This window comes from Nipponia nippon, unplaced genomic scaffold (assembly GCF_047370975.1).
Source record: "Nipponia nippon isolate SJK-2023a ecotype South Korea unplaced genomic scaffold, ASM4737097v1 scaffold_1, whole genome shotgun sequence".
Taxonomy (NCBI): domain Eukaryota; kingdom Metazoa; phylum Chordata; class Aves; order Pelecaniformes; family Threskiornithidae; genus Nipponia; species Nipponia nippon.
The window spans coordinates 103,950,816-103,966,311 of NW_028262290.1; the positions used below are offsets into that span (position 1 = coordinate 103,950,816).

Genomic DNA, 15,496 nt, shown 5'->3' on the forward strand with positions numbered 1-15,496 from the left:
AAGAGAGCCAATGTTATTCCAATCTACAAAAAGGGTGTGAGTGAAGACCCAGGGAACTACAGACCTGCTAGTCTAACCTCAGTTCCTGGAAAAATTATGGAGAAGATTATACTGAGTACTACTGAAAGACATTTAAAGAACAATGCAATCATCAGGCATGCTCAACATATTGGTTCACAAAGGGAAAGTCCTGTTTAACTAATTTGATATCCTTCTATGGATACCTAGTGGATGAAGGGAAGGCGGTGGATGTAGTTTTTCTGGTTTTTAGTATGGCTTTTCATACCATCCCTCACAGCATCCTTCTGGCCAAGTTGTCCAACTGTGGGATGAGTGGGTTCATGGTGTGCTGGGTGAAGAACTGGCTGAAGGGCAGAGCTCAAAGCATTGTAGTGAATGGGGCTACATCTGGCTGGTGACTGGTCACCAGTGGCATTCCTCAGGGTTCAATTCTAGGGCCAGTTTTGTTCAATATATTCACCAACGATCTGGATGCAGGAGTTGAATGCACCATTAGCAAGTTTGCTGATGATACCAAACTGCGAGGTGCTGTTGACTCTCTTGAGGGACAAGAGGCCTTGCAGAAGGATCTAGATAGTTTGGAACATTGGGCTATGATTAATGAGATGGAATTTAAAAAGTCAAAATGCCAGATTCTGCACCTAGGAAGGAGTAATGCCAGGCACAAGTACCAACTGGTAGAGGAGTGGCTGGAGAGCAGCCCTGCAGAAAGGGATCTGGGAGTGCTGGTTGAGAGTAGGCTCAATATGAGTCAGCAGTGTTCCCTGGCAGCCAAGAGGGCAAACTGCATCCTGGCGTGCATCAAACACAGCATAACCAGCTGGTCAAAAGAGACAGGGCCACTTTTACTATGTACTCACAAAGACTAGTTTTCAATGCAGTAACAATTTTTTTTAATATTATTTTCTAAAAGATTGCTCTTTAGCATGTTGTATAACCATCTTGGGTATCTATGTAGTGAAAAGGATGTGGAAATTGGAATAAGTTCAAGAAAAAGCTTGTAAAGATGAGTAATTAGCAAAACTACTTGTCACAATACATTTAAGCTTTTTGTGTCACACTACTTAAATCAAGATTGGATTTTTATTTAAGAAAAATAGCCCAAAACTTAAATAAAAAAAAAAAAAAGAGTGTAAGAACAATGGTTCATCCTGACATTAAAATTGCTGCTTTTAAAAAATGTGAATGCAGGCATGAAAATGTTAGAGAAATCATATTTGGAAGTCCTCCAACAAATATTAAAGCTTCTTGTATGTCAGCTCCAATGAATGATCCTTAACCTAATATCTCACCTTTTGTTATAATTTACCACAATGAACACAGAAACACTAGAAGATCCTGTAAGAAGCAACCTTAAACACTTGTAGAACACAATGTAGAACTTCAGAATAAAAGTTCTGTCATTCTTGATGCTGCGTGTTTTCTGGCAAACTGCAGTTTCAAGCACTATGAAGAATAGACTTTTGGCGTAGGAGTCACTAAGACAAGAGGAAGGAAAGCTCATTATGTATTTTCTGCTTAGAAAAACCTGTGGTGGATGTTGGATCAGGAATGTTAATTAACGACAAATGTACTACTAGCTGATTATTTTGAAATATGTCAACAAGTAGGGCAAGTATTTGAGTAGCTGGAACCCTCCAACTCACAGGATTCCAAATGAGGGGCATACATAATTTTAATTTGCAGAATCGCATGAAATTCAGGTTACACATCATTAACTTACAAATGCAGTAGGCACAGTATCTTTCAAAGCCCAATGTCTCACCAGAGAGGATGACTTTGCTACATATGGCATAGCCACTCCCTTTGGGGTTTCTAGTGCCTGCAGTCACATAGGCTGGAGTACTCTCTATTCAGGAGTTAAAAGGGCTGCCATTTTTCTTAGCATTGCGTGAACCTCAAAGTAGAGACAGCCTACAGCCTTGCATTTTCTCTTAATTTCCTTGTCTAGGAGCCAGTCCCACAGGAGTCTACCAAAAAGGAGTATCTAATTTTATAAGGTATTTGACAAAGAGTGATTTTGAAAATATGACTAGTCTCAATGCTTCGCATGTAATTTATAGTTATTCCTGGTCCTGGCAGAATTGAATTGCCAATTAAATTACAGCCCATCTTTGTCAGAGTTTCCTCTGTTCAGTAGCATACAACTCACTTGATGTTGGCACACACACTTTCTAGAATCTTTTTTTCCATCAGGAGGGATCCTGAAAGAATTCCTGCTTGGGCGCTTGCAACAAGACAGCCTGACCAGGATTTTTGGAAGGCATCTCTGACAGGTGAAAGATGTCCAGATATTGCCTCTTCTAGAGTGCTTCTAAAAAATCTGCTGGCAGCCTAGAGAGAAGCTAGTCATGGCTGTAAACAGCATCTATTCATGTAACTGCTCTGACACAGACATGAGTAATACAAGGACCCCAAACAACTTTACTGACTTGCCTCAACTTTGATCCTTTATAAGACCATCTAGGGGTGGAAAGGTTGTTCAGTCTTAATATTTTATTAGTCAAAGCATCATTTTATTGTGAATGCCAGGAAAGCTGCTGGTTACTTTTTTAATGGATTTTTCATCTCTGGGTGTTAACGTACACAGCTGTCAGGAGGCAGCATACACTGCTTTCTTAAAGAAATAGCTAGGAGTTGCAGACACTTTTCCAGTGCAATCCATGCAGTCATTCCCTTGTCAAGACATGAAATATAGGATCAACCTCTTGGATGGTAATTCAAGTAAGATTGGGTTTATAAAGGGATAATTTGCATAAAATATAAATTTTCAGATTAGTCTGTGGGCAACTAAGGAAAGCCAGTATTACGCATTTTATGTATAAATTCCTCCAGAATTTAGTGTATTTTAGTGTTAGTTTTCTATTTGGATCACCTGATAATGAAGCACTGTGATAATGAAGTGCTTCTTTGCACTTGGTACTTCACACAGAAGCATTTGGTGAGCACTCAAAGGGTGTAATTTTAAATCTGTTTATATGCCACACTTCTGAGAAGGAGCAGGACTTTCACCTGCAAGGCAGTTACTGTGAGTAAGACCAAGATGCCTGCTTTTAGGGAATAAAAATTGTGGGCTTTTATGGTGAGGATTTATGTTTCTCACTTTCTTAAATGCAAAATAAAAAATGCTGAACTGAAAACCCACCTCAATGGTTACAGATCCAAACTTCTGCATAGTGTCTGCTTTTCAGTCTGATGTCATGAGAGGACAGTCAAGAATTTAAAAAGTAACTTCCGTTTTGGCATGCTGCTAAGATGGAATAGATAAAGGTACCGACTCAGAAAACCACCTAAAATTCATAGGTTTTCCTGCCCTTGGGACAAAAAGATAAGGCATATGATAAACCCATTGTACAGACCTCCTCTCTGCTCACTGCCGGCAAAACACTAGCACCAGAGCCATCTTCTTGTCTTAAGATTTTCTTTACGACAGTGGTAGACTCACTGCTGCCTTGTTCCGTTTCCATGACAGCTGGATCTAAATAAAATAATCACTTATGAATGAGAGACAGAGCAAAATAAAACCCACCCAGAGGTATTTATCAGAGCACAGATCCTGCAAGTTGTATGAAAAAAGAAATTATTTAGATTATGACCAAAATACATTCCAAAGATTAATGTTAGTAATTTCATAACTCTGAAAATTTCATAAGGAAAGCAAAAAAGAGAAAAGTGAGAAGAGAATTATAGAACAAATGTTTATTTTAAGGACAAAGACTGTATTGCATCATCTTCTTTGCCTCAAGCTCTAGTCTAATGGTTCCTATTTTTCATCTATATAACATAAAAAATAAGAGGTATGTACAACAGGTACTATCTGAAGTATGTATGAAATTTAAATAGGAACATTGTCTTTGGCCTTATTAATATATCTAGCTTTACTTTTTATTTTCTGGGAGTGGACTGAAATTGTCTTACTAGTGGAAGACTGGATTGCTCAGTGCATTATGCCTTGCTCTTATTACTTTGCTGCCTACACTTGCATCCAAAACACCCTATTGGTGCACTAGGCAGATTGACATCCTTTGCAGGGAACATAAGTAGGATATAGTTGTTTATTCAGTGGTGGTATTCAGCTTTACATGACAGGCTGTGCTTCACTGTAGCAGAAGGTCATCAAATTAAATACTCAAATTCCTTTTAAAAGTGCCACATGGTTTTAGACCCAATAGCACTATTTGCAGAGGTACGTCCCAAGAATTGCCATGTTTCTCACTGAACTGAGCAGAATGAAGAGGATTTTTCTCATTTCATTCCCTTTGTCTAACACTTGCACTTTACTGGAGTGTTGTAGAGTATCCCAGCAGCAGCTCCTCAGGTCAGCTTCTTCATTTTATCCGATTCTTTTTTTCATTTTAAAATAGCTCTGTGATTGAAACTTCCACACTATAGAAGGGTAAATCTATTCTCTGCATGTTTAACAACAATGACTGAGATAAGTACCTGTATGGAGTGAAAAGTGAGAGATGTGTTGAACGGTGGCTGTAGTTGCTACCACTTACCTTTGCTGCTATTAACAAATTGCAGTCTAACAGACTGCAGTTTCAAAAAGACAAATGTTTGATGTGCCAATTCTTTTTTAACACACAGAATGTCCAAACCCATAGGATTTTCCATTCCTGGCAGCACCCAAAATGTGACAGTGGCTTTTCATACACAGGAAAATGACAGACTTGGACCTAGAGAGCATAAATGACACCCCCCCCCAAAAAAAAAAAAAAAAAAAAAAAAGAGGCAGTGCCTTGTTCTTTAAGTTTAGCTGCTTCAGAAGTTTCTTCTGATCTGTGATTTCCAGAGAAATCATTTTCTTCCAAATAAGACAATACAGTTGGGGGGGCTTCCACTGGCTCAGCCAATGTATCTTCAGGCTATAAAAAAAAAAAATAAAATCCCAAAGAACGGTTTAGAGAAAAGGTTTATCACATATTTTAAAGCAAGAATCAGTAGATTACCTTCCTCAAAGCATAGTAATCAGAACTACCACATTTATGAAGCAAAACAGAAATCCAGATCTTTCCCACTTAATATCTTGCCAGTATCTGTCCTTATTCTTATGGTGCCCTTAGAAACATTAACCATTATTGCTATCATAAAAAGTGAAATTTATTAATGGCCAATATGCACACCCTCTTTCATTTACAATTTTTTAATTTATTTCACCTACTATTTCATTTTTCCTGTTTACAGTACACATCTAGTTTATGCTTATCAGCAGATGTCACGCTATTTGGTCAAGCTCTTGAGGAAAACTAGCACGATACCTTTGAACTCCATTTCTCCAAACCAAGTGATGTACACTTGTCAAACGCATGAAAAGGGAGAGAAACACAAGGAATATAAAGTTGTCACTGCAGGTCTAAGAGCCTAGAGCTGGCTGGTACCCACCCCTTCCCCATGCTGTCTGTGGGTGAGCAAGAGGCAGCCATTATCAGCTGCATGCAGGAATGTAAAGAGCCTACTCCCTACTGGAATTAGAGACCTGGAAAAGTACTGTCTCAGTGTAGTGGGGAGGTTACTTCATGTAAACTTGCATTTGCAATTCAAATAAAATTTAGAAGTTATTATGTTGCCATGGTAACATGGGACAGAATTAATGGGCCAAGCATCCTGGTCTTGAACCAGGTTAAGATGTGCAAAATGGTATAACAGGGCTTGCTGAAATAGTTCCTGAGCTGTCAGCAAAAGGAATAGAGGTAACATCATTGGCATGATTTTTATCCCACTGGTTTTGTATCCTTATAATTGAGGAAAAGCCTCAAGATACTTCTTGTTATTAAGAAACATATCAAAAATAGGCTTTAGGGTTCCTAAGGAAGGAGAAAGGAAATCTTTTCCACAGTGGCCCGGATCTGATCCCCACTATAGCTGACAAAAGTACTTTCATTTGATTTCAGTTTTATTTACTCCACTTGAGAAAGAAACAAATACATGTTTCCTCTGCTCTCATTTCTCTTATATATACTTTGTCCTTGACATTCTGTGTAGGAATATTTCAGTTAATTTTTAGAGACCAATAAACCTTTTTATGCATCCTGTTTATCTGAACCACAGTAAACTTAGAGTGTTAAGCTAGTCATGTATTACAGGGTTTTGTGTTTTAAAATCCTTAGTAAAACTGGGTCTCGGCTACTTTGAGAAAGAAGGACCAACTTTTCCCTTTAAGTGCAATGTTCAGTGACTTCTTTCTTCTGATGCAGAATAATTAATACTTCAGTTGAACAGTAGAAAATAATTCACACAGTTCAGAATGTGCTCAATTGTGCAGCCTATAAAGCATTCCTGATGTTTATTTCTCACTGAGAAGATAAATAAAGCAACAGTTGGACAAAGATTTAAATGCTTCATTTTGAGAAATAATTTAAAAAAGCTATAAGATGGACACACCCCCAGTATTAGTAAATACCTCAAATCTCTGCACTAGAAAATAATGGGAAAAATAGAAATATTTACTTGAAGGTAGTAGAATAACAACCCAAATCTCACACTGCATTCATGAGAATGTAAACTTGAGAGATAATAGTGATTAGCTGCTTGACAGAATTGTAAGAATTAGGATAATGAAAAGAGTATGTTTGTAATTTAGTGAAGCGATTGGGAAAAAAAACCCCAACAAAATCTCTTGAAATAAACCCAGTCAGTTTAGACATGAAGACATATCTATGGAATAAAGAAGTAGTATCTAATAGCCATGCACAAAGGCTAGTGATCAACAACAGCCAATGGAGTTGAAAGGATGTGTCTAAAGAAAGAATGGTCGGGTATCCACCAAAAGGATCCAACCAAAAGGTTATTCCTGCCTCTGTGCATAAAAACAGATTCAGCGTATTCTCCTGCTGTCCTGCCCACCTCAAAACTTTCCCCCAGAAAAGAACGCTTCTTGGGAAACTCACAGATATTGTTTTCTCCAGATTTTCTGTCCTCTGGTGATAAAGAAAAGACCTGTGTCACTCAGAGCATCTCCTTGTACTTTACGCTTCTTCTTTGATAGTTCTTAGCACCCATACATAAACCCCAATTCAGACATTGAGGATTTTCCTCCTTCAGGAAAGGTCCAGAATTTACAGAAAGCCCTCAGTAACAGGAAAGAGGTCCGATGTGGGTGCAGCAAATGCTGGGGTTTTTATCACTTCCTTTGAGGTGATAGTAGAAAGAGATATTCCATAATTCAATCTACATCCTCTGTTTCTTCACTACATGCTGTTTTTTCTTATGTACACCTTCTATCAACACTTGTTTTAGCATTCCTTAACTGGGAACACAATAGCTTCCACATTTTCTGGAAGACAACTATGTGGCCTAAGAACTAAGTGCTTAGGCTGTACACATGATTTTCAAGGAACATGGTAGGCACCACGTTGCCTGGTCTGTTAGGAAATAGAAAGGGATTCACACTGTTGAGGACAAGCCTTCATTTTGGGCCCCTGTAAGAGCCCATCAGGTCTTCCCAGGTTCTCTGGTCTCTGATCTCTGCCTTTTGTATTCAGGGTGATGTTCAGAATTAAGAATGGAATTTCTTGAATGTAACCTCTGCCACCACAGGCACAACAGCAAGATAAAGCTTGTGTAAATGTGACTTAGGAATCAACCCCTTGGGAAAGAGCAACTTCACTGTAACTTTCTCCATGATGGACTTGCGCTAATGATACGTTTTCTTTGGTATTCTGTCCACTCTATGACCAGCCACAGGGGCCTTGAAAAGACATAGAGAAAAAATGGCCCCCACCCATGTCACTGAGTCAAGATTCACACAGGCTGCATGGGCACATGGAAGAAATTTTAGTTGGGAGGAACCTCTCAAGGTCATGTAGGTAGGCCACTCATGTAAGTAGATCAGCTCAGCCATGAATTTGTCTAACAAAATCTTGAAAACTTCTAAGGACAGAGATTTGATATCCTCTTTGGGTGACCTGTTCCAGTGCTGCACTATCATCCTATTGAAGAGAGTTTTCCTGAAATCCAGCTTGAACCTCCCCAGGTACAACTTGCAACTTCTGTTGTCTGTCACTACTGAGACAAGTCGGTTCCATGCTTGTTTGTGTCAATATGTATGAAAGTGTGTGTGTCACTTCTGTAAAGACTGCAGATTAAACAATGAGGGACTAGGTTATTGAAAAGTAAAATCTGTTAGTAAAATTGCTATCTAAAAAAGTAATATTAAACCAGAAATGTAAAGCAAATAAATCAAATAAATTTACCCTTACGGGAAGATGAGAAGGTGCAAGGACTTCTTGTGTCTCAGAAATACCTTCATGTTCTTGAATGCTGCCATTGCCACTGATGTCCCCTGAAGCCTGTGCAAAACCCAATCATGGTACCAAGTTCATAAAAGTCAGGAAAAAAAAGTATGATCTACAAGGAACTGGCTACTTCAATGCATAAAAAAACTTTTTTTTTTTTTTTCCAGTTGGTGAAGCCTCAGTGTCATTATGCTGTTAACTTATTTCAGTACTTACAGCATTTCATGAAAACGACCCTTCAGAAAAATAAAAGTCATAGTTCATTTTCTCAAAAGTGTTATAGACAAAAGAAAATGATGCTTTTTGAAAAATCAGTTTTAGAGGCTGTGTAGTCAAAAAAAGAGATTCTCGCACACAGATCGTTTTAAGTATGATAGTATGTTCCCAGGAAGAAATACTACGTTTAGCCTTAAGAAAAATGTCTAATGGCAAATGTCTTTGAAGTCTCTGAGGCACTGAGGATAGATACAGAAGTGTTTGTAAGAGTACTCACATAAGGATCATCATCTTCACAATGATCTTCAGTAGCTCTTGGGTCAGATTTGATTGTCAGATGTTGAATTGAGCCCTACAAGAAACAACAAAAACAATTAAAGGAATTAATGTTTTAAGTAGCATGTGTAAAGGGGGGTGGAGGGGTGGGAATTAAACAAACCAACCAAAAAAACCAGACTTTGTTCTGATTTGCTTGGAAAATGATCTGAGGCATAAAATTTTTTGATAATAAACCCATTTAAAAAATGTAAATATGTTCTTAGATTTTCCTTCTGCAAAATGTAGAAAAAATTGAAGCTGCCAGAATACAACAACTATCATGTCCCAATGACAACACAATTGCTACACTGTATTTTTAGTGCCCCAAAGGAAGGATCTAGTCCTAGATTATGTCTTAGAGTCTGTAAAGCACTGTCTGCTTTTTCTAGTTAAGAAGTGCATTGCAGCTCCAAAAAAATGGCACGTGAAAACCCCTAAAAATGGAGACAAAGGATGGGAAGGATATACCAGTAAGTGATGAAGTGGGTCAGGGAGAAACCAGCTTAAAACTTTTCAAAGCAGAAAGAAAGGAGATGGCTTTTCTGATAACAAACTTTTTTCAGAGTTGTTATATTTCTCAGTCTGACAAGCTGAAGGGGCAGCAACAATTTCTTTTTAAACATTTAAGTTTTGTTTCTTAGATTACAAAGACTCAAAGTGTTTTAAGAAACACATCAGAGATATTTCCTTGTTATGAGGTCTCACAGAGTTAGGCATGATGCACACATAGGACAAAAAGATGGGTATTCAAATCAAGAGCCATCTTACCTAACACACATGAACTGCCTCTTCCTGTTTTGCTGACTGTATATTTTGTTTCTCTGCTTTTGTATTTTCTGTAGAGAAGAGCCTGAAGAAGCTGACAGATTTAGTCTTTATCTCTAGACAGACACAGAATACTTCTCAGTCTAGCGAATTCTTTTCAAGGAGCTATAACGTTTACACCATGCAACTATATCTTGGTTGTGTTCTGTCTGCTAAGTGCTACCACAGACACACAGCAGATGTGCTCACTCAGTGGTATAGAAAGCCTGGGTCTCGGTAAGGAAAACTGCAACAACTGTTGAGATGAGAAAAGTAGTATGCTTTGCTGTTACTTAATGCCACAAAAAACGCTAACTCCAGAGGAGGAGTAGCTACCATTTGTGTACACTGCTATGTCTGACTTTCTGCTTGCTCTTTCCTCTCTGCAGCGGTCCTCTCTCCCTGTCCTAGAGGCATTGGGGAATTATAAGCAAGGAAGTATTTTTGAAGCAATATTTCTGGTGGCTTCTAGAATATTTCAGAAAGGAACAAAATCTGACATTCTATCGTTAACAATCCTCTAATTTCTGTACTTTCAAAGACCATGAAACTCATGCAGTTTGTGCCTCCTGAGTTTGCAGGCAATCTGAGATAACAGCTCAGTGAACTGAACCATCCTGTTTCTCTCAAAACTTAATAATGGGCAATTCAGATATTGAATGATGTGATTGAATGATTGAATGACTAACTGAACAGTTCACTGAAAAATTATACATGAAAGGAGGCACAACAAGACACTTGAGCAGTCTCTTGGAAGTGATGCTTTGTTTTCACAGTACAAGTGAATTACATTTGGAGAACACATTTTTCTCCTCTTGCTCTAATCTGTGGCCCTGGATGGTGAAGGAAACAAAATAGAGAGTCCTAATGTTTCCCAGGTGTTGCTGCTAGCCAATTACTGCAACCAGGAAAGTCATGGCCAAGTCTGCCATGGTAGGGATGGTAGGTATGAGGTATTGTAGTCCCCCTCTGGGTCTTGTGCCTGCTGCTGCCTTCCCTGTTAAAGCTGGTTTGCAGAATCTGGCATCATCACAGATTCAGCTATATTTGATTGTTGTCTGGTTTCTATTTTCCTTTACAAGCATCAGGGGTAGAATTTCCTTTTTTTTCCATAAAATCTGATGATAGTTATGTCCTGTTGCATCTGGCAACCAGAGCCTTAGACACACAAATTCCAATTAGCCAGAGCAAACCAGCAACGGACATCCATTCAGAGTGAGTAATTTGCACAATCTGCTGTGAATTGTTTCTATTTTAGGCAATCAATGTAAACCATTCTGGTCATACAAACAGAGCTTGAGGAGGAATCAACGATTCAGTTTTTCTACCCAAAAGCAATTGTGACATATGATGCATGAAGAAGTAAAGGCACAAGACCTAGACTACAGGTCACAATTAATAGTACTGAAGCAATCAGAATATTGGCTGAAATTTATGTACTCAATATAGCACACAGAACAGCCTGTTTCAGTGGAAATGTCTTAGAGTGTAATCCACCATGCATTCCAGTCACCATATTTACAGATTTATATTGGTGATAATCTCAGCAACTGATAATCACATGTGTTTTCCAGGTGGGGTACCAAAGTGGTCTCATTTTCCTGAATGTTTCTCATTCCTACTTAATAATCAGGCATCCCCAATACTCCATTCATCCCATCTGTCTAAGAAAGGTAGTGTGAGCAGGCAGTTTTCCTACATATCCCTTTCCACCACTTACTTGCTGCTAATCAATATATTCCTGTAATTCTAGGTGCTTAGACTAGTCAGACAAAAGATAAAAGTACTTTATCCTTGTTGCTTACCAGATGGAGCTCCCAACCCGCCAGTACACCTGAACTTTGGAAAGAACATTTTCTTTCTCTAAAGCAAAGGATCCACTCAGTTTTGTGCTGCTGCATTACTAATTTAGGGGAAGAGATATTAATCTCACAAAATACTGTTCAAGTTTTGAAGTACAAGGGAGATACAAAAACAAGATAGAAAAAATGTGTGACATTTTCCTTCCAGTTTGACAATGAATCAATCTCACGCACATTGACAGCTTTCACATTTAAGAAGGCTTGGGAGCCTTGTAGTAGTGTTTTTGGTCCGTTCTGTTTTTCTAAAGCACCTGGTAAGCTTCAGGTAATATATAAATTGTAGAAATGCAGCTTTATCTTCCAACTATCTTTATCTTTGATGAGATCATTTTCTTCCTGATGTTGAATGTGAAGTAGACATACCTAGCTAATAAGAGTTTAAAATACTGACTTTCTACTAAGGTATTATTCTCAGAAGTTAAACAAATGGATACTCTGAAATCTGCCCTTCATAAAAAGTTGTGTGATATATTTACTTTGAGATTCCTAGTATGCAAACTGAGCATTGAGCTTGATATCTGGACCATTAATAAATTCTGAGGTTCTAGGAACATTTGTATTTTAAGCCAGAGTTTATCTACCTGCACTGCCTGAACCCTAGCCAGGTATGGAAATTACAAGGTATATAATTTGTAACCTCATTTGAAATATAATCATTGTAAGCAGACTTTCTTGGGTAGAGAGTACATGCATAAAACACTGAGGCATGTGAATTTATCAGACCATACTTACTGTGAACTTTTCCAGTCCTGTGGCTCCTGCATTACCAACAAATATCCCAGAGCCAGATTCAAATACCAAGGCTTGAGCTGACCTTTGAAACTGAACTCTCTGATATTCTTCACAGTCCATGAACAAAGCAACTTCATTTCCCTGAACAGTCACTGTAAACCTATTCCACCTGTTAGTCATCACTGGCACTTTAAATGAAGCAGCCTCTCGGGAGATATGGGAACCAGGCTCTGTGTAGTACATAATTATTCTCTGGGTGCTGTCATCAACTGTTGAAAGTCTCATTCCCAGGTAAATAGTTTTCTGGAAGGCATCTGTTATTGCAAATAGCATTCCTCCACGATCACTGTTTGGTTTCACTGTAACTACGATAGCGAAATCTCGATAGAAAGGCAACGGTATTATAGCACTTGTCAATCGACTGATGTTAGCATCTGGACCAAAGCTGTAAGCTGGAAACCCTCCATAGCCGGAGACAAAGTAGACAGAAGGAGGAAGAGGAACTCCTATTAACTCCGTGAGGTCAAGATGTCCTTTTGAGCCTCGTTCTGTAAAGTGTGTGAGAAAAAACATGTTATTTATTCTTGCGGTGCACAGCCCATTTAATTTAAATGATTTAAGAAAGGCCTTAAAAACTGTAATGTAGCGTTAGAATACCAGTAACATACTTCTAATACTTTAGGCCCCAGTTCAGTTAGTGCTTAAACACATCTAGCTCAGTGCATGTGTCATTCTTTGTCCTTTGACTAACTGAGGTTAGTCATATACTAAAGAAAGGCGCATGTAAACATTTGGTGAAATCAAGTGGTAACAAGTAGTTCCTGCAAGACATATTTTACTTCAGCTGCCAATAAACTACAAAGAAAAGTGCTGAATGTGCTTGCGGAGAGGATTCAGTGAAGACCGAGCAACCTTTTGTTTTCTCAAATAAACTGAGATTCTTTATCCTCACAAACGAAGAAGACAGCAACAGTTCTCTACAGAGTTCTCTACAAACAGCATAACACAGTTTCACAAATATAGAATTAAAATTACAGTGGATTTGCTTTAGCCCTTCCAGTTACCTGCTTCTACAACAGATGTTAGACTTTATTTATGCTCTTATTCTACAGATTTATCTCCTTAATTGCACTGTGTACATAACAAAAACTATACAGCAATCAAAATTCAGTTTTGAAATGAGAGTATTTTTGTTTTGGCAAACACACAGAATTAAGTATCTCTGCCAAACACGCCCAGAGAGACAACTCCTTCCTGGCAATGAAGGAGCAATGACAACAGCTAAGTATCTACACCCAATTTTAACTAAAGCCTTGGGAAGGCATACTCTAGCAGCACACCAGAAACAGAACCAATTTTCTCCTTTTAGGATGTAAAAACAAGCAAAAAAAGATACAATTTTTAATCACAATGAGTGATTCAGATCTGAATCTATACAGAGCTCTACTCAAATTTAAAGCCTTTCCTCCCTTTGCAATCTCCTCTAACCTTACATTTTTAAGTTTCTCATTTTATCTAAAAGTCTCAGTTCTTATTGGTATACATTTTCAACCTTTTGAGAATATTTATGTTAGGCAGAAGCAAACGAAGTGCTAGGGTATGTCTTAATGTAGCTACATCATGTAAAATTATAGTCACTCATAAACTCCAGTTCATGACTAGTAACTGCTGGCTTTCTCAGCAGAAGTGAAAAAAGATCTACATGATCCAAGAAAGTCAGATTTTTAAGTCACTTTCTTGATCCAATGCATCCTAACCTCTCTCTACATTATTCTTTGCTGAAAATCTTCAGATGCTGGGTAAAAAGAGAGGATGTATTTGGAACCACTGTTCTGCAGTTCCTTTCTTTATCTACACCAGTCTACCATGGTTCTCAGATTAACTCCATCAAATAAAAAAATAGCGTGGAAAACAGAGGTCTTGTGGTGAAAAAGCACAGATGTGGCAAAAAGGTCTTGAAACCTCACTAAGAACAGATTGGATTTGTGTTTCATACTTCACTTTTTCCCCTTCTACCACAGCAGGTGTAAATAATGTGGTGGTGAGGTACTTCTGTGTACCTACACAGCCTGTCATCCACTAGGGCTCCCACTGCTAGTATTCCCAAGGCCCTTCCTTGTTATGACATCTCTGCCTCAGGAAAGTTCCTTAAGACAGCATTAAGCAAAGTTAGCTTGCTCGATGGTCACTTAAATTTCAACACAACATGGGGGACAACTGATGCCACCTATGGCAGTCTAACACTACAGACATTTACAGGGGACAGGAGCTAAAACCAGCCCATCTTCTTAGAAGTACGTTAGGGACAACAGGTACGAGTCAGTCTCCAGATCTGTTTTTTGAACAAGTAGTTACAGAAGCCGAAAGCAAGCTCCCAGTCTGCCTAAAGGTAAGCAGTGATGAGACACATGGAGCTGGCTCCTAGCTCAGCCTACCTGTCAAGGACCAAGTCATCCCCAGATTCTGATGCATTTCACCCTGAGATGACTTGCATTTTACCAGCAGCCCGTACACTCCTGTCATGGGATGAACTGAAGTTTCCTGGTTGCATATAAAACTACGGGATGTACACATGTAATTACAAACAACTTTTGCTTCAGAACTTGTAACACCTGGTTTCCTAGGATGTCCCCCCTGCATCATTATTTTCATTTTAGCTCAGTACATCCTGCCAACCTGGAATACCTCAAGTTCTTTCTCATGTGCATAGGACCTCTGCCTCTAATACCTGTAGCACTCCTACATCCCTCCTCTGCCCTAGTATGTGTTAAAGGATGATTCTAAGCTGCATATGTTTGTATTAGCTGGCCAGTTCATGCATGATAATTGGCCATCAGGAAGGAGAAATTTGATAATTAACCTCACAGCTCTCACCACAGTTTTTTCTCATTAAGATGCTACTTGTGCCACTCATCATGAGGTTGGGGGTTTCAAGAATATAACAGGATGGGTGCCCATTACCTTCTTACATGGAGAGTCCTCTGTTACAGGGAAGATAATGGGCTGAAATTAAACTGAGAAAAGGAGTAAATGATCTTAATATGAGCAAAATTGTACTGACAATGTCTACAGTCTAATCCCTCAAAGGAGACAGTGGCCTTCCCTCGGGCTGGTGATTTGAAACCAAACTGTACAAAACAATTAAAAATTACTGTAGAGAATAATTTCAAAATTATTCATTATAACATGACTTTTAATCTTTGTTCCATGATTTGTAACCATTCCCAAGTCCTTCATAATGTATATATTTGTGTAGTGTGGACTGATGGATGAAGTATCTTTCAATTTTTAAACTTACTCAGTTAC

At 38.5% G+C, this 15,496-nt stretch overlaps 1 protein-coding gene across 3 annotated transcripts in view; it reads right to left on the bottom strand.

The window, feature by feature from the left end:
• COL15A1 (collagen type XV alpha 1 chain) overlaps positions 1–15,496 on the bottom strand; it is a 163,779-nt gene that overhangs the window by 100,014 nt on the left and 48,269 nt on the right. For 2 of the 3 annotated variants that reach the window (XM_087765720.1, XM_087765733.1), the window contains 5 exons: positions 12,191–12,738; positions 8,752–8,826; positions 8,217–8,312; positions 4,763–4,889; positions 3,381–3,499 (listed from right to left, as the gene is read on the bottom strand). In XM_087765720.1, coding sequence (XP_087621846.1) covers positions 3,381–3,499; positions 4,763–4,889; positions 8,217–8,312; positions 8,752–8,826; positions 12,191–12,738 — 965 coding nt within the window. The remainder of the gene's footprint in view (positions 1–3,380; positions 3,500–4,762; positions 4,890–8,216; positions 8,313–8,751; positions 8,827–12,190; positions 12,739–15,496) is intronic. The other variant, XM_087765728.1, reaches the window with a different exon arrangement.